A 19,186-nucleotide genomic window follows, 5' to 3' on the forward strand; every position below is an offset into this window, starting at 1 on the left:
AACCTGAAAGTTCCATTTTGTACTACATAGTCTTTGTGTCTCTCCACACAGTTAAACACAGATTGTCTTCTCACGCAAATATATGGACATAACTAATAAAACAATGAAATTCCTCTCATCTGGTGCAAGTTTTAAAGCTGGAGGAGCAGGAAGGAGGTAGCAAGGAGAGAACGCTGGCTACTCTTGGAGTGCAAGAGACTAAGGAAGTGAGAGATTTTTGCTAGGTGTTCAAGCATCCTTGACATCGACAAAATTCAGGGAGCTGGCAGCAGGAATCCAGAAAGGGGAAAAATGGAGAAAGAAAAACTGTGAGGCTTAGATCAGCTTTACAACACCTAACAATTTAATCTTTTCATGAAAAACACATTACAGTTCATGACCTTGAGGAGAAACTAATGGGGCTGAAGCTTACGGAACCAAGATTTTGGCTGCCGTGTGGAAGAGCAGGAAGAGGAAAAGGTAAAATATAAGAAGGGGAGCTAATTTAAAAGGTAAAAAAACCAACATTAACAAGCATCATCTACATTTATAGAAGGATGCTTTCACAAGCTTTCAAAACTGTTTCACAGTGAAAGCTAATCTCACAGGATTCTCAAGCATGTGAGTGAAATATTTTTTTTAAATGTTTGAGGAAAAAGGCATAAGAAAGTAATTGAATGTCATGAACAAAGTTATAAGAGCTCTAAACCAATAATATAGGTACCGGTACATAGTAATTTTGATAGAAATTGTTTCCTCCTCCTCCTGTTCAGGTGGAACAAGGATTCCATCCTCAGCCCTGACCCTTTATGATAATACAAAAGGACCACGCATATGCTAGAATGGTTACGCAGGACCGTTTGCCAGCTGGGTTAGAAAATTTCACCAGAAAAACAGTTTGGTGAGTCTTATACAATCCAACTAAACCACGCTTGCAACAGAAACAACCATCACTACCCTGACGGCAACTGGCCATCCTGCTCCAGAGAGCTGATTCCCCAGGCCAGCATCTCCCTACACAAAAAGTCCAATAAATTAGATTCTTTCAGCAAAACCTCTGTCTATGAATGTCTGTACAAGTGTCAATTTGAGTACTTATTCTGATTGTCTCTAAAAAGCACATTACAAAAGGAGGGTGCTTCTATTCATTGATTTTATCACACAGAAAAAAAAAACAAACAACAAACCACCAGCACCATTTAAAAGGCCTCAATTTAAGAAGCTCAGCTAATACAGAATTTGTTGCCTTCTATGTGTCACAGAGCTTAATTATACTAACTATAAAATCATCAAATTTTAATTTGTCCTACTCCTATTTCCAGCTATTGAAGCTTTTAAAAAACTCTCACTGTTTTCAGGTTTGACTCCATGATTTTAAGGTTGAGTACATAACAGTTCAGCACCCAGATACACAGGTAATATAATTTGAAGCTTCTGTGGATATTCAAAATACGTCAAATTTACTCTCAGATGTTAAACAGCAGAAGGGTCAGTCTGAAATGGCAGTTCGTCTTTACAAAAAATGCAGGTTTAAGATTTCAGAAAGGCAGCTCCTAATATAGAGCCTTCTGAAAAAGGATGGGAAACGGGAATGCCACAGTAATGCCAACACAGTCGGTGCACAAAATCTCAAAAAATACTGAAAGTCTTGGAGGATCATGGAACAAAGTAGCTGGTACAAATACTATTCTCTCATTAATATTAGTCTCAAATCCTGCTCTTGACCATTTGGCTTAATCTTTCTCTGCTGTCCTCTACCATCCCTAAGTTCCAATCTCCTGATTATGGGTCCTGTCTAGCTGAGTGACCACCCCGGCAGAGCAAGGCAGAGCAGCCAGGACTGCAGGCCATGACTTCCCCTTACCCCTCATCCTATCAGTCAACGTCACAGGCTCCTCCACCCAAAATCTGACAGTGCAGACTTGGAAGACTTGCAAAGCGAGGGTCTATGGGGCCTGAGAATGGGATGGACTGAAAAATGGGGCATGATGGGTTAAGGCCTCTTGTACCCTTAAAGAGATAAAACAATCTGGGAGGTAAATGGAAAAAGACCTTGCTCTGGCCCAGTCCCATGGACCATAACAGGAACAGGAGCAGTAAGTCCTGGGGCAGGGGCAGGTCTGCTGTGGGAGAGTGCTCCACAGGCTGTGGAACAAAACAAGAATGAAGTAACACCCTCTAGGCTGCCTTGTGCTACCACCATCAACATGGATTGACATCACCTTACACAATTGCATTAGGTGGGGGAAGGTTAATTAAAAAAGGTCTAGCATCACTCAAACTTTACAGACAGCTTTTCCACAGGCTTTAATTACACTGCAATTCCTGTCATGATTTTTTTTTTTTTTGGCACCAGTATGACAGAGGATTCACCATGACTGGTCAACAGATTTGATCGCTTTTAAAAATACCTCTTTACTAATCAGATGATAATGACACGTTTCCCTGCCTTCTTACCATTACAGTGGCATTTTTAATGGCAGTTAGGCCCATCATATAATCAAGACCCACACAAAATTTCATGCAAAATCTCTATGCACTCTGGGAAGACATAGAAAAGAGACTGACCTGTCACATTGAACATTCAAGTAAATGACATTTATTACTTGTCACCTGTACTAACGATGCTAGGCACAAAACACTGACCACCTACATTTCGGTACTATCCTACTCCCTTTTCAAACAAAAAGCCTACACATATTGATGGTATTAATGCAGATGGAATAATAAAATCATTTCCTCAGTATAACTAGATAACAGTATTTTGTATGAGCTGCAAGCCTATTAGTTGGAAATTGCAGTAGAACAGAAAGACCTGAGTACGGTAGGGGAAAACGTGGAGAAAATTACAAGTACACACATAACAGTTGGTTCCAAATCATCTTGATCATTAGGTAGGCATTAGCTGCGAACATCAAGTCAGTATGGTCCAATAATCAGCAACAATCAAAAAGGCAAATGAAGAATCATCAGAAAAGCAAAAGAAATCAAGAATTACATTTTATTAATACATTGCCTGCCCACACATTTTAGAAACTGAGTTCTGGTTAACCCATCTCAAAAGTAATATAGCTACGGGAGGAATATCACAATTATGAAATTATATATGGGAGGAAACTAAGCTTATTTCTGCTTGGAAAATAAGTTATTTGTGGTTGAGGTTTAAAACAACAAAAAATTACTAAGAAAAAATAAATATAGACTACGATTGTTCAGTATTTCTCATGACAAAAAACAGCAGGTATGAAATGAAACTATATGGAAAGTACGATTATGTTCTGATTTCTTTCCACGCTATTAAACTGTAGGATATATAAACGATACCAGGAATACCAAAAAGTACAACTGAGTTTAAGAAACAACAAATTCAAGAACAAAGGTTCACAAAGGTTAGCATGCACAATGATGTGGATGGTGTCTGTACCGGAGGAAAGTCTCTAAACCACGTGCTGCTAAAAATTGAAAGGATGCATTTTTCACTGCTCTTCCATGTTTTTTCTAGGCAGCTGCTCCTGGCTGGTGTCCAACATAGGATATTGACCTCAATATTGGATATCTCATCTGATACATTTGGATGTTTTTACTGATTGATTACAAAATAAGTATTAACCATCAATGCCAAGTGCTATGCAAAAAAGTAAATAATATATGAAGCAGTATTTTAAGAAGTATGAACAATAGAGACAGGCAAACGTACACTACAATTACATGAAAGCTTGACCAGGAAATCAGCATAAAATTTTGGTCACTCAGCTCCAAGAAAGAAGAAATTAAACTAGAGTTGTTTCAGAAAAGGGCTACTTGAAGTTATCCAAAGAATGAAAACTTTACTTCCCAAAAGACTAAAAGATTAGCCGCTTTACACCAACTGAATAGAGAGACACTTTCTTTAAAGGACACACTAGCAGCAGAAGAAATAGGTATAAGATGACCATGACTAAATTTCAGACTGAAAAATTAAAAAAAGTTTCTAACATTATAATAGTGACAGAATATTGTTCCTGTAGAAGGCAGGGTGGAAGGAAAGACTTTTTTCGAAGGTATAACTGCTAAGTGTATGGAAGGCATGGTAATACGCGATTGCCTAAAAGAGCCAGAATTTGGTTTCATGATGCAGAATATCCTTCTCTGGTACTATCTTTGCAAAGTTATTGATGTCTTAATGGCCACTTTATTGATAGGATTAGTTTTCAAATCTTTCTCTTGAGGGTTCATTTGTCCATGTTTCTGTTTAGACACTTCAGGTAAGTTTTAACAATTCCATATTTATTTTTGTTAATTAAAGACCTTTATTCATAGAATCATAGAATGGTTTGGGTTAGAAGAGACCTTAAGGATCATCAAGTTCCAACCCCCTCGTCATGATCAGGGACACCTCCCATTAGACCAGGTTGCTCAAACCCCCTTCCAGCCTGGTCTTGAACACTTCCAGGGATGGGGCATCCACAACGTCTCTGGGCAATCTGTTCCAGTGTCTCACCACCCTCATAGTAAAGAATTTCTTCCTAATATCTAATCTAAATCTCCCCTCTTTCAGTTTAAAACCATTACCCCTTGTCCTATCGCTATACCCCCTGATCAAGAGTCCCTCCCCATCTCTCCTTTAGGCCCCCTTTGGGTATTGGAAGACTGATATAAGATCGCCCCAGAGCCTTCTCTTCTCCAGGCTGAACAACCCCAATTCTCTCAGCCTGTCCTCATAGGAGAGGTGCTCCAGTCCTCTGATCATCTTTGTGGCTCTCTGCTGGACCCGTTCCAACAGGTCAATGTCCTCCTCGTGCTGTGGACTCCAAAGCTGAACACAGTACTCCAGGTGGGGTCTCACCAGAGCAAAGCAGAAGGGCAGAATCACCTCCCGTGACCTGCTGGCTACACTTCTTTTGGTGCAGCCCTGGGTGCAGTTGGCTTTCTGGGCTGTAAGCACAAATTGCTGGCTCATGCTGAGCTTCTCATCCATCAACACCCCCAAGTCCCTCTCCTCAGGGCTGCTCTCAATCCATTCTCCGCCCAGCCTGAATTTGTGCTTGGGATTGCCAAGACCCAAGTGCAGGACCTTGCACTTGGCCTGGTTGAGGTTTGCATGGGCCCACAATACTGATATATTCCATAAGATCTGTTTCTTCTCCAGTGAAGAACCAGTATTTTACAGCTCCTTTTCTTCTCTAAATCTTCCCAACTGGAAGGAATCAGGGTCTACCTTCATACTACCAAAAGTTCAGACAATAATTTTATAATCTCCTCTCTCAAAGTTTCCACATTTAAAACTTAATTAAGGCCATTTTTCATTATTTCAACTCATTCTATTTTTCTCCACACTGTTTTCTTCATTGTGTCTCTTTGTTTCTCAAGACGCTACCTTCTTCAGTGACTTCGCAGCTCAAGACTCTCAGAAATCCTTAGATATATGTATCTCCCTTTAACTGTCACAATGCTAATGTTAACCTACACTTAATCTAGAAAACATTTAAATTCAAGTGTAATGAAAAAATTAAATCTTTAGCACATAAACTTGAAGTGACAAAATTTCACAAAGTCAATATTGCTACAGATATTTACTGTCCAGATTTTATCTGATGTCTTTTTCAGAGAGAAGCACCCAGCACTATTGTGGCTACTGATACATTCTTAAGGATCCTAGAACTGACCTGTTTTTTTTAAACATTCTTTTAGAAGATTACAAAACATATGAAAAGGCTGCATGAAATTACTAAAGATTTAATTGCTTTTCATTTTCTCATAGCAAAATGTATCAGAGGACCTATTTTATAGAAATGCCTCTTTGCAAATTAATTCACATTAGCACAACATCAGATGCAGCCTGGTGTTTGGGATTTCAGTTGAGTTCTCTTTAAGGTATATACACACCTCTCAAATCAGATTAAAGCCTATAATTCCAATGGTTAACATTAAATTGTACTGCGTAAGAACAGGAATCCAGCTGCCATTAATTCTGCTTTATAAACAGCTGGGGTGGAACAATTTAAGCTAGTGAGCAAACAGAATTGTAGAGGAAAGGGAAAAAAACCATATAATTATACAACAAAAAACAAATATGGGAACCACACAGCTTTGCCAACATTGTCTTTGCATCTAAAGTGTCTGCCTTTCAGTTAGTTCACCATCCAGTTACCAACATTAAAAACTGTAATTCTTGGATTTGAAGTAAATTACAGATTTCCACCAAAAAAAAAAAAAAATTCCATTTTTAACTTAAGCAGCGTAACTTTTTCAGTAACACTTGCTTTGGAAACAAATACAATTCTGAAGTAGTTACAGTTAAACTTATGATCAAAACAGAACAATAGTAACCCAGAAAATATATTAGCAAGGAAAGATGCATAAGTGAACCACACAGCATTGCTTACCGTTCTTCTCTCTCCTACATTTTTACAATATTCTCAGTAGCTTAAGTCATGAACATTAGGAAGCAGCTGATACGTTTTTTGGTTTAAAAAAAAAAAAAAAGTATTTGCAATACTAATGTCCAGTGACTCTCAGACAATTAGATTATCTATTTTTCCCTCTAAAATCTACAAATAGGATCAATTTACAAATTCATATTCTTCACGGGCACAAATAATAATCTGGTCAAGACAGAAGGCTTACAGCAAATGTGAAGCAGAAAAGGGTTTCTAAATATCAAGACTCCAAATTTTAAAAGGCTTTTAAAATACTTTTTAGTAGATTGGTCATATTCACTTGGAATAAACCTAGTACCCACATACTAGTTATTAAGCTCAGGTTAAAATTGTGATCTTAAATGTTATACTTGCCTTGACAATATTAAAACAGACTTAATTTTTTTTTAAAAAAAGAATGGTGAGAGGTCAATGTCTAAGATTCCTCCTCATGGAGAGAAAACTCAAAGACCAAACTGACTGTTATAAAGCTTTCCAGTGGAAGAAGGAGCATTTTCCCAGTAAAAGTTAATTTAAAACAGTAATGAGTAGACATATTTTTGGCCAGGCACTAGCCCGAAAACAGAGAGTGAGGATTGAACAAAATCAAAAGTATTAGATTAATTTAGTCTAGAGGGAAAGGAATCCTTCCCTGTTCAGCAATTTCTCAAGTCTCTTGCCAATCCTAACATCCCCTGATGTCTTCATATTGCTTATGGTGCTTTTCTTTTGCATAACCCAAAATCATGCAAAAGGATGGGTAGGTAACTGAAACATAGTGGGATGCTGGAAAAGGTGCAAATGACAAGGCAACAGCAAAGGAAGTAGTATAGCACAAAAGGAATAGCAAACAAAAAAGCAGGAATCATTCCATTTCCACTGAAACCATAACCAGTTTCTTCATCCTCTAGTCTCATAGGCCTCATGAGACCACACACCCCTGCCCGTTATCAGTCTTACAGCAGTTCAGAAGTTTCTAACCGCCAGAAATCATCCTTAGTCATTCTGAGACTCAAAGCCACCTTCTATGATCTTCCTTTTCAGTGAATTTCAAGATCACCATCAGCACTCCCACTAGTCAAGGAGACCCCCCCAAAAAAAATCTCATAAGATGCTTCAATAGAAATGTATTCACATCAACCTTTTAAGAAACACGGGAAACGTGATGTTCAGTACAGGAAATTATTTTAGACGTACATAGGGCCAGAGATACCTTCAGTCCAGCTCAGTCAGAAAAGGTGGAATAGAACCAGAATTTCCCCGATTTGGTTCTCCTATTCCCACATACAACAACCATTTTAAAAGACAAAGATTAAAAAACAAAAAATACAGTAATAGTGAAAGTATGAGTCCAGTAACTTAAGGATAAATTCCTTACAACATTTTAAAGCAAAAAGAAAAAACCTCATGCTATCCAGTAACATTTAATCAAATTCTGTGGTTTTATTTTTTTCAACTATTCACACTTATACTGAACTTTAGCATGCTTTGTAGTAATGTAAAGAATGTTAACATTTAAAAAGTGTTTTTCCCAATTATTACAAAATTAACCACAATTCTAATTTGTGAGCTGAAAACATCATCATTAAAGGGACTACAACACTAAAGGGAAAACAAAGCTCAGAAAACACGCTTACTCCCTTGTAACCTGAAGTCTGAAGCACCATACATATTCCTACCCACAAGAGACATTTCCCAGGGCCAGTTCTGAAAGTGCAATTTTATATGCTCACTAGCTCTTTCTCACATCTGCTCTTGTGTTCTATACAATTCACAAATGTTTTATCAGTGCAGCTATAAAATCAGGAGTTTGTACTCCTCTTACTCCCCACTGGCACTGTACAGTGCAGTGTATTTTCCTGACTGACATGCTGTGATCATCGCTGTTTAGCTGCACAGTAGTTTTGCTATATCAGAATTGCATCCAGGAACTCATGTCCTTTCCCTAGTGTGTAATGAAAGCTCCAAGGAAGATGGTACATAAGAGGGATGTGCATATACGAGTCCCTCACAAAAAGCTCTGCCTTTGGTAACCTTTCCTCCCTCTCGTGTCTTCTGCACATTCCCCCTCGTAGGATATATTACCCTTCGGTATTAACGTAAAAGACAAAAAAAAAACCCCACCTTAATTAAAAAGCAATTTAAGGACTGCTCTGCCAAATGAAGCATTAGACTCAACCACCAGGTTGTAAAAATATGAATGTAATCCCATGTGGCCACTTCATATACCTTATTCCATGACTGGAATGTGTCTGAGCATGCTGCATAAAATCAGTTCTCACCACTTAAAAAAAAGGTCACAGGAAGCCGAGGACATACAGACATATAGCTTTCTAGAATGCAGCATCTAACCCATCTGAATAATGTTTTAGAATAGACAGTCTTACCTCTTCACAAAGCAAGAAGAGACTCTGAATTTGTGAATATCATTCTCTTATGAAAGCAAATTAGTGCTCTAATATGCAAAAATATAGATTTTCCCTATTTCTGCAGTACATAAAGCAGCAGAGGTACATTCATCAATAATGACATCCCCCGACTATTTTCATTTAAGATTTAAGATGAGAACATAGTACTACTTCATCTTTATGAATTACTCTGAATAATGCTAAGTGCTTGCAACTCACACTCGCAAATGATTTCAAGACTTTCATGAGCTTTTCTCATCAGTTACAATAGCCTTCAATAATACTGAAATACAAAATTAAAATGCAAAAGAAGTGCTGTAGCCATAATGAGAAGACTAAATGCTAAAGCCATGTAGAAACATTTTAAATGTGTCTTGCAAACAAACTTGTTATTAATCAAAGAACAGAATGCCTGTTTTCTTAGTAAATAGACTTAAAAGGGAAGACTGAGCTATTTTGTGTTGGAACATATATTCTGGTATATACGGTATATTTCACAGTAGGTGAAATATTATTACTGTTTATCCACATATAGAACATATTTAATATTAAAGTGTAAACTTTGCTATGAGATTTTCATCAGCATATTTTCATGAAATAAACATTTCAAACATTTTAAAAAAAAATTTAAATATCTAAAAAAAAAAAATCTAAGCTGTATTACTATGATGGACAACAATGCAGACAAAAACTTTTTCCAGAGACCCTGAAGGAATTCCAACAGTATGCCCAGCAGGTAGGACCAACATCCATAACGCATCTGCACTTGGTGCGGCTTATAAAGAAGCCTTTTTCTTGGTCCATCAGCAAAGAGATCATAGAATAGTTTAGGTTGGAAAGGACCTTAAAGATCATCAAGTTCCAACACCCCTGCCATGGGCAGGGACACCTCCCACCAGACCAGGTTACTCAAAGTCTCATCCAGCCTGGCCTTGAACACTTCCAGTGATGGGACCTCAAGAACTTCTCTGGGCAAACCCAGACTACATTCTCATGAAGTATGTAGGCTTCAGGGTAGCAGATAGATAGAATTGACTGTTAGGTGTTTTGGGTGGGCAGTGTTTACAAATTAAGTCCTTCTGTTTGGGTAATTTCTATTTGTTGTTTTTTTTAAAAGCGTGAATCACTTTGTATTTAAGGTCACCTGAAATGTAATACATTATTGCAGATCTGGAAAACAATGCTGCCTGTAGCAGTCACTTCACCTTAAAAATACAGCAGTGTGTAACTAGTATATAGGTATATATAAACTAGTTTGTTGGTTTTTTTTTTTTATTTATTTTCAGCACAAACAGCGTACAAAAGAACGCATGTGAAAGTTGTTGCCTTCACAGTGCAAGAAAAGCAATAGAAAATAATTTCACTTTCCACACCAAAATGTTCTGAAGTTCTGCATTCTAATCCCCAAAAATACATACCAATACAAAGGTTTTGTTTATAACTGTACAAAACAACTAATGAATGTCTACTGTGATCCACTTGGGCACCAGTTGGATATTTTCGATCAGGTGAAAAAAACCCACATTTTTTCAAACAGATTTGGATAGTATAATGGACACCTGAATCAATCATATAGGCAAGACTTCCTCATGGAAGGACAATGCTTCTTGAAGACTGATTTGGAATATAAGGTTCTGTTTTTCCCTGAAGTCAGCAAATGTTTTAGATACAACTCTGCTACTAACTCTTTTAGTGTAAGATCAATGACCTCCACTTCACCGGAATCCAGTTATCAACAAAAGACTCCAATGAGATTAGTCCTCTCAACAGCAACACGTGTGTGTGACAAAGGGAACAGTATGTAATTATATTAGATACTCGTCCCACACTTTTTTTTTTTAAATCTTCTCGCTTTGGTTTATAAAAGCCTAACAGTAGACAAAACAAGTAGATGAAGCAGTAATTTGGAATAAAATTTGAATTACAGCTTCCTGGCAGACTACTAGATTTGTGACTTAATAGCAGACACTATAATCACCAGTAACGACTATCCTTTGATGTAGGTTTAACACTTACTTGTACTGAGAGGTTTGCTCGAGTGAATTTTTATAATAAAATTGTCTTATTCAAGTTAAAGTTAAAAGTGTATAACCCAAGTTTTTGACTAATGATTAGACTACATCTCTATAAAAATAGATAACGCTAATATAATAACATATGCAAGCCAGTCTTCTATAAAAAAGGAACCAGACTGAAGGTCCAGACTGTTTCCATTCTTTTGCTGCTGGAGGTCAGGAGGAACCAAAGCTGCTAGAATGTCATGTCTCCTTTTATTGTGATGCCACTGCAACATTTGGAAACAATGAAGAGACAAGAAGAAATGTGAGAAAGCTCTAACAGACTTCCAGCAGAAGTACAGCTCCAGAGCTGCACTCAATTAAACAGGAATATGCAAAGCCTCTGCAAAGGAGAAAGAACCATATTATGTTCTTCCTCGGTAATTTTGTAAACGATATAATACATGTTTAAATTTTAGTATGCAAATAATACCGTAGGGTGTTGGTTTTGGCTTTTTTGTTTTTACCAGTATCAACATATTCTTACCTTTTTATCTTCTTTAGACTTCCTAATACTGTGCGAAGGGCCAAATTTGTTCTGCATGCAAAACATCTTCTTAGACCATTCGTTTTTATGAGATTTTAACTGGGGCTGACCAAAGCTGCCATCGACTCTGTATCTGTCAGCTGGAATCTTATTCATTGGCGGGGGAAGAGTTCCACAGTTAACACTCGACCAGCCGTCCGTAGAATCAGTGTACGACTCCTGGTCACTAGCATTTCCATGCTGCCATTCTTGTAAAACATGCACAGGCAACCACCTTTGATTGCCAAGCCCTGCAGCGGTTTTCTTTGATGGGGGTACTGAATTTCGGGAGGAAACCAGTGGAACTTCAATACGAGCAGAAGGACTTAAGTGCTTGCTTACATTTTGGGACTTATCATTCTGAATTACTTCTAAAGGAATGTTTCCTTCTTGTTCATGACAGAAGCCATTCCAATGGGAAGCAGGCTGATTTTGTCCCCTTCCTACTGGATTTTCCCATATGCTGTTAGGAATGTGTTTACTCGGGTTGCTCCCTAAATCAACCACCAGAACTCTATTATTCTTTTCTTCTTGGTTAAAATTTCCAATTCCGCTATCGCTGTTGCTGCTTGTACTATTATTCTGATGAGCATCTGCATCACCATCAAGAAAAGCCCTCGCACGCATTCCCTCAATCAATTCTCCCATATCCCTATACAGAACAGAAATAAACTGAAGAACAGGTAGAGATGATGTTGGAAACTCTAGACAGCCATTTGTGTCTGGATCTGCTGTACATTCCAGTCCGAAACGCCTTGCTATGCCCTGGTGAATTTTATGATGAAATAATTCAGGATCCACCATAAAAACATGGCAAGATGTCCTCAGAACCCCTTCATCTTCCTGAGCCAAGCTTGCATCATCATTTGTCTGCATTGTAACAAGTCCAAAGAATCTTCTATCATCCGGGCAAACAGCACTGAATGCCAGTTTCTCTGCAGGATATTCAGCCACTACACCTGATTTGTCACTGCAGAGCTGAATACAGTCATGCATTATCTTCATCATCACCAGTGAATGGATTTTTTGTTCTGCCCGCAGACGTCTCATGCACCCACGAATAGCCTGCAAACTCTCATTTTCCAAATTCAAGGTTGTTGAAGGAAGTTCAATTGAGCCTAGGTAACCTACAATCATGGCAACGTTTAAAATGCTTGCATCTAATGCAAAGTCTTCTGCACTCTCCAGTCCAACTCTAAAAACTGAATCATCATTCAGGACTTTGGACATTTCTTCCTTTGACAGTACGTTTGGATTGCTTACACCTTCATTGCCGGTTTCAAATTTAATAGCAGCAGAATCTGAAAACGATCTTTGTTTTGGTGCAGAATTATCTGAGTTACCAGCACAAAGAGTAGGATTCTCAAAGATCATGTTGAAAATGCCACCAGACTGCATTTCTTCAACAACTTTCTCTGCTCTGTTTATACCCAGAGCTTTAGAGTCAGGTTTGGGTTTCAGCCACCCCTTCCCATCATAAAAACCAACTTCTTCATCACTTGAACATGAATCTCTATGACTAATCCCTTCAGCAATGACCATGTGCAGGACTCCAGAACATTTTCCTATAAGTTTCACGACATCTTCATGAGAAGCTTTTTTCACATTGATTTCATTAACTGCAAATATCTGATCTCCTGCTTTAAGTCCAACATAATCTGCAGGGCTTCCTTTCATAACACAACTAAGAACACAAGGAGCTTGTCCAGAAAGGGTAAACCCATAACCTGCTCTTCCTCTAGCAACTTCCACGCTTCTTATCCGAGGAGGAGCGTGCATGTTGAGTCGACGTTTGACTGTTTCCCCTGGCCTATACATTTTGGCTTTTTTTCCTGAAATAGGAAAACTTTTAACTAGTCCAGACTTCTGTCATGTTTCGAGAATATCACTCCTTCATCTGATGAAGTTCTAAAGAAAGAAAAGAAGAAAAAGAAAAAAGACATTTTAATTCTCAATCGTATTTCATGGGGTTTAGTAATCAGTATTCCCTTTATTGTTCAGAAATATTGCTAGTGAACTCCAACAAAAACTATTGCTAAAGAACTAACACAACACTCAAAACTATGAAAAGAACATGTACCACTATTTTAATTTTACAATGAGAAAGCAGTAGCAAACGCAAATACAGCAGCTGTCCAAAACAGCAAAGTAACTGAATGACAAAGCAAAGAACAGAATCTAGGTTTCCTAATGTAAGTCAGTCTTTTTACACTACAGCACGTTACATCTTCCCCAACTCCACCACGTTACCTATTATTCAGTTAACTTCTGGCTTACTTTCCAGCTTACCGTTGCAATACCACCACAATTTACAGCACAGTGAAAATCCTGGATGAAGCTCATCTATCCTTTCCCAGCAACATAAAAATTAGAGCTCAAATGTATATACTCAGCTATAGCCCACCCCCCCTTATCCTCAATGTACAGAAACAAATACCAAATATATTCACCCAAGACAGGTTAGAGAAATTACCCCTAAAGTTGTGCTTATCTCCCCACTGACTGACTGTAAAGGCAGCTTACAATAAGTACCTCAAATTTTAACTTTCACACATACATTTCAGTTACATATGCAATAATAAATGGAGATTCAATCATGTATTAGACCAAAGGGATCCAAAATCAGATATACTGTTACACCAACCAATTAATCCACTCAAAAATAACTTGTCAGAAAGCAAACACTATAAAAAAAGAAACGCATTTCAGTCAGTCATTCCAACATCCATGTGGTTTAGTTTAAATAAAAACTTCCAAAAAAAGAGGAAAAAAGTAACGCCACATGCTGCCACTATTAATCTAGTCATGACTTTACAATTAAACTAAAGCAGATTTATGTGTATAGCAAGAAATAGTAGATTTCAGTATATTTTGGTGTCAACACTGAAGCGTGGATGTCTCAGGTAAATTCCGTTGTTTAAGAGAGTTTTCCTCCACTAAGCAGATGAAAAAGCACAAAAATGTTTTAACACAAAGAACATAAATGACAACTTGTTCAACTTTTGAAACTATCCCCTTGTTGCATCACATGAACTCTTACTTCCACAGGCCTGGAGGATGACTGACTGAAATAACCAGAGGACTACAGCTACAATTTCAATAAACTCAGCCTGACCAAGTGAGAACTAATCTGAAAATAATTACTTCTCTGAGCTGGTCCACAGGCTTATTCATAACTCAGTCACATTGTAACAAAGTGTATAAGGTACTTGAAAGCAAGTATTGTGAAAGTGGGCAAAATGGGGGCAACATTTTAGATAAAAAGATGCATATTAAAAATATATATATACACATACACACACGTATCTAAAGTTTATCGTATCTAAAGTCTTAAATTAGTGGACTCCAACCCACTACATGGAAGAAACATAACCAAGAAACCCTGCCATTGCTCTCAGCTACAGAAATAACAAAAAACCCACAGTCAAAATGTGATGCAATGCACAGCACACTACTTTCATGGTATTTCTGCCTGGACCATGACTTCAAAAGTTCAACAGCAAACAAAACAAAAAAACACCCAAAAACTAAAATACAATTTAGGATCAAAGTCTTAACTACAAATGAGCTGTTTGATTACCCAATTTAAAAAAAAAAAAAAACCACACTGCTGTTCCTTGAATCTTCTGCTAAATACTTAACTACAGGATGTGATGCCCTTAGGACCCTTCCAAATCCTAAATGGGACAGCCTTCAAGGCAGGAGACATTCACTTGGCATTACCTTTGGGTTTTAGCTTGTATTTTGAACAAAGGGACATCAGGTTTTTATGTCTCCATGGTGTAGCTGTGACTGTTCAACAAAGTATAGTTTTTGCAAATTGTTTTAATGTAGCAATTAGCTAGCTTCAATAACAACAGTTCCCCTATAATTTGAGAAAATAACTTAGCTTTAAGAAGTAATGAAACTTCACACTTAACCTCTGAATGGAAATCATAACATAAGAAATGCTTTGCAAACATTTAACCAAACTCACACATTGCTGTGAAAGACCTTCCATCCAGTCTTGTGCCTTAAACACATACTGACCTTTTAATGACGAGGCTAAAATTGTGAACCAAGAGATCACTGTACATTCAGTTATCTCTAATTAGGTCTGGTACTTTCTGAAAATAATCATTAAACCTTTCAAGATACAGTTCTTCAACTAAAAAAAAAAACAATGAACCAACAAACGCCCAACAGTAAATAAAAACCTGCTATCTAGGAACATGATACATGCTTCAGTTTTTCTTATAGCGAGTATTTCTGTTCATGATTATCTGGAGAATAGTTTAATGTGTCCCTTGGGAGCCCTCCAAAACTGTGCTGCTAATCTGGTCAACACAAAGCACTGTAGTATCTAGCACCTTAAAAGTGTGCTACTAGCTTGCGAGAGGAAAGGAAACAAGAGTATTAGACTGTAAATAATCTGATCAAAAAAATATAGTAAAAAGCAGTAGTAACAAAAAAAGTAAGATTCAATGTTGTAGCGATGAAGTGGCTGATAAGAGAAAAGAAACAGATTAGAAAAGAAAAACAGATTAGAATATCTATAAAAAAATACCCTACATGCAACTATAAAAATCACACAATGAAAGTGTAGTTAGGCTGCTTTTGGGAAGAAACAAACCCCAGTGCTGTCTTACCTCACGACTCCATAACTGCTATGAGAGGATTCCTTTTAACTTTATTCACAAGTCAACTTATCTATTTGCCTTCCTAACCTATGGCCCTTACACACCAAGCATTTATTCTAGATGATAAGCACTGATGAACAAACATCATTCCAAAACCTGACCATTATAAAAACAAAACAGCAGGCTGCTAATACATCACTTTTTTCTAATGATGAAGTTCCAGAGGTGTGAAGACTTCCAGCTATTAATTTATTTGTGTGATTTTGTGAGTGTAAAGTTAGAAGGTAATCCAACATTAAAGGGTTTTTTGCTAGTAATGTAAATATACATTAAAAAAAAACAAAACAAAACAAAGAAAACCTGTGTTACATCACTGGTAAAACCATCTATTCCCTCCTTTAGTGGCTGAATATTGTTGTGCATTTTTTGTGCCAATGACACCCTTGACAAATAACAGCCCACTAAATTTATCAAGGAAACTTCAAGACAAAGGACAAATGTAGCCCTTCTGCAAGAACCCTGGGCTTCAAGTATGTTTTACTGCAACAATGTATGACAGGCAAAAGGAACAATTACAAAAATAGTGTTTCTCATAACCAGAGAGATTACAACAGAGACTAGTTGAGCTACAAACTGTTACCAAACTGGTTCAAAACTAAATTATCGAATTATCTAATTGCCTAAGTTTTATTTTAATTTCTTTGCAGATTTGAAATCTGGAGCTAAAGAGATATGGCACAAAAGTGGCACAAACTTCCACAGTTTCAAAGCAATCATCTTTCTGAAAATCCTTTTCCTGTAATAATTATAAAATGTGTAGTGTACCCATCCATTGAAACAAAGACATCAATCTACTTGCACTTACAGAAAGCTTTGTAGGTGTTTGCATGTTTACTAAAACATGAAATTGTTAGTGAACTATATACTCTGTGATAATTGCCATGAGTAACCAAAGATAAAATTATCAAACTGTTGATTTTCAGTACAAATTAAATACTGAATCTTACTGAGTCTACTAGTAATATACTACTGTAATTACTTCTAATCATTATAGCACTGAATTTTATTAATTTGATAGCATATCTACATTCAGTCATAGACAGTAGGTCAGAAAAAAGGTTACACCAGAATACTAGACTTGGACAAGATTACTTTGACTTTCTGCTATCACTAAGTATAGTAAGTCTTGAAGTCTGCACAATATAAAAAAAAATAGTAAGTACTAGTCAGATTATAGTCTAGTCATTTTATAAGAGAAAACAGGCCTGTAAAAGCAGAATAATTTGTAATACACACTAACTAAATCTTAAGGAAATAATATAGTTTTGTGACATTTCAATATGCTCATTAAAAACACTGAAAATATAGAATTCCTACCATCATACGAAAAACACTGCAAGCATAAAATTACTACTATGATTTCAGGAATCCCATCAAACTTTGTACCAACACAGCTTAGTAGAATGATACAGAACAAATCCAATTTAATAACTACAAAACATTTCACAGGGCATTTCAGACAGAAACACTAACTTACAAAAATTAAGAGTTGTTCAAGTATGTGAAATAATATAATTTGCCCATATACATCAGCTTGGTCACAGAACTGCAAAATAAAAATAAACATTTTAGTTTTCTGCCAGCATACATTCTGGTCTACCATTTCAATCAATTATTTTTGGGGCATAAACCACAAAAAATACCAGTTATGGCTGAATTGTACTTTATCCCACAAACACTGCATCTCTTTATATAATGTTTTTACACACCCATGCTAGCTTTACATGTCATTTTCAAACCCATTTGAAAATTTTCTACAGAGAAAATAATACTTATTTGCTTACTTTCAAGGGAGAGAGGTGGTTTGTTTCCTGCTTCTGCTCCTGTTAACTCATAGCAACAAAAAGAGCAAACAGAAACAGGAGGCGTACTCCTGTTCTGGTCTGTGTTAGACTATAACCTTAACGGTTACAAGGGCAGTGAGGGAGCACGTGAAGTTTAAGACCACATTACCTACCACAGGTTAATTTTGAAAAGCCTTTGGAAATGAGCTGATACTAAGCACTACAGTATCCATGTTAGTGTGCTTTTTTTTTTTTCCTTTTTTTTTTTGTAAAGCAGGCAACTGTTTGGCTTCATTTGTTTTTTTGATAGTAAGACTGTAAGAGGATAAAGTGTGCAAAGTGGAAGCACGTAGAGAAAAGAGACCGTTCCTTCATCCCTCACACACCTTTGCAATAGACTCTTAATCATGGGTGCCACTCATTAAGGCAGAAGTAACTAACTCTCACAAGTGATGCCACTACAAAGATCAAATGAAGCTGTAAAATTTGAATGCCACTCACTATTCAAATGTGGTACATGCTTATAGACAAGTTACACGAGAAATGTAACAGCACAACCTGTAGAGAAGACAGCTACCAGTTGTTTGAGAACTTGGGCGGGACAATATTTTAATAGAAAAATCTTATCAGCGTTTCACGATTAGCAAAACCTACCACTAAGTTTCCTGTATAAGCAGCAACTGCTTTGCCAGAAAACAATTAGTTGTACCTTGCGCGATCATTCAAAAAACTCTAATTGGTAGCAGCAGGCTAAAAAATTGTTAATAAAAAACTCTTCTCACACTGAAGGCAGTGCATAAAGAACACAATTAGAGCATTTGCTGTTTTGCCTGACAAGACTCATGCGACTAAGAACAAAGTTTTCTAAAGCTATTGTATAAACAGTCACGCGTTTACAATCCAGATTGTTTGCTGTATTAAAGAAGGTGAAAAGCTTTTGTTGGTAAGTTCGGACATCCCCTCCCCTCCCCCTCTCCCCCTCCTTCTTTACTTGCAAATACGCTTCAAATCTGTCGGGACGCCGCGGAAAAAAAAAAAAAAAAGAAAAAAGGGCAGCATTTCAGGCCGGAGCAGCTGAGGAATAAAAGCGGCGGGGAGGGAGCGCGGCTGGGGATGGTCGGCGCCGGCAGCCACCGCCGGGAGGAGCGGGAGGGGCCGGTCCGGCTGCCGCCGCCGGGCTGGGGAAGAGCCGCTCCGAAAGTTACGCTGCCGGCTCCTCCGGCGGCACAGCGGGACCCGGCTTCGCAGCCCAGCTCCCGGGCAGGGCTCCGGCACCGGAGGGGCTACGGGTGTACAGGCCGGCCGGCGGAGGGAGGGGCGGCGGGTCCGGCACCGCCGCTCCCCGCCTCCGAGCA

At 37.7% G+C, this 19,186-nt stretch overlaps 1 protein-coding gene across 6 annotated transcripts in view; it reads right to left on the bottom strand.

Annotated features, from left to right (window-relative positions):
• The window catches only part of RGS12 (regulator of G-protein signaling 12), an 89,986-nt gene that overhangs the window by 70,573 nt on the left and 227 nt on the right, over nucleotides 1-19,186 (bottom strand). For all 6 annotated transcript variants that reach the window (XM_014935976.1, XM_014935968.1, XM_014935967.1 and 3 more), the window contains exon 2: nucleotides 11,330-13,276. In XM_014935976.1, coding sequence (XP_014791462.1) covers nucleotides 11,330-13,186 — 1,857 coding nt within the window. In that variant the 5' untranslated portion in view covers nucleotides 13,187-13,276. The remainder of the gene's footprint in view (nucleotides 1-11,329; nucleotides 13,277-19,186) is intronic.

This window comes from Calidris pugnax, unplaced genomic scaffold (genome assembly GCF_001431845.1).
Source record: "Calidris pugnax isolate Ruff unplaced genomic scaffold, ASM143184v1 scaffold14, whole genome shotgun sequence".
Classification (NCBI taxonomy): Eukaryota; Metazoa; Chordata; class Aves; order Charadriiformes; family Scolopacidae; genus Calidris; species Calidris pugnax.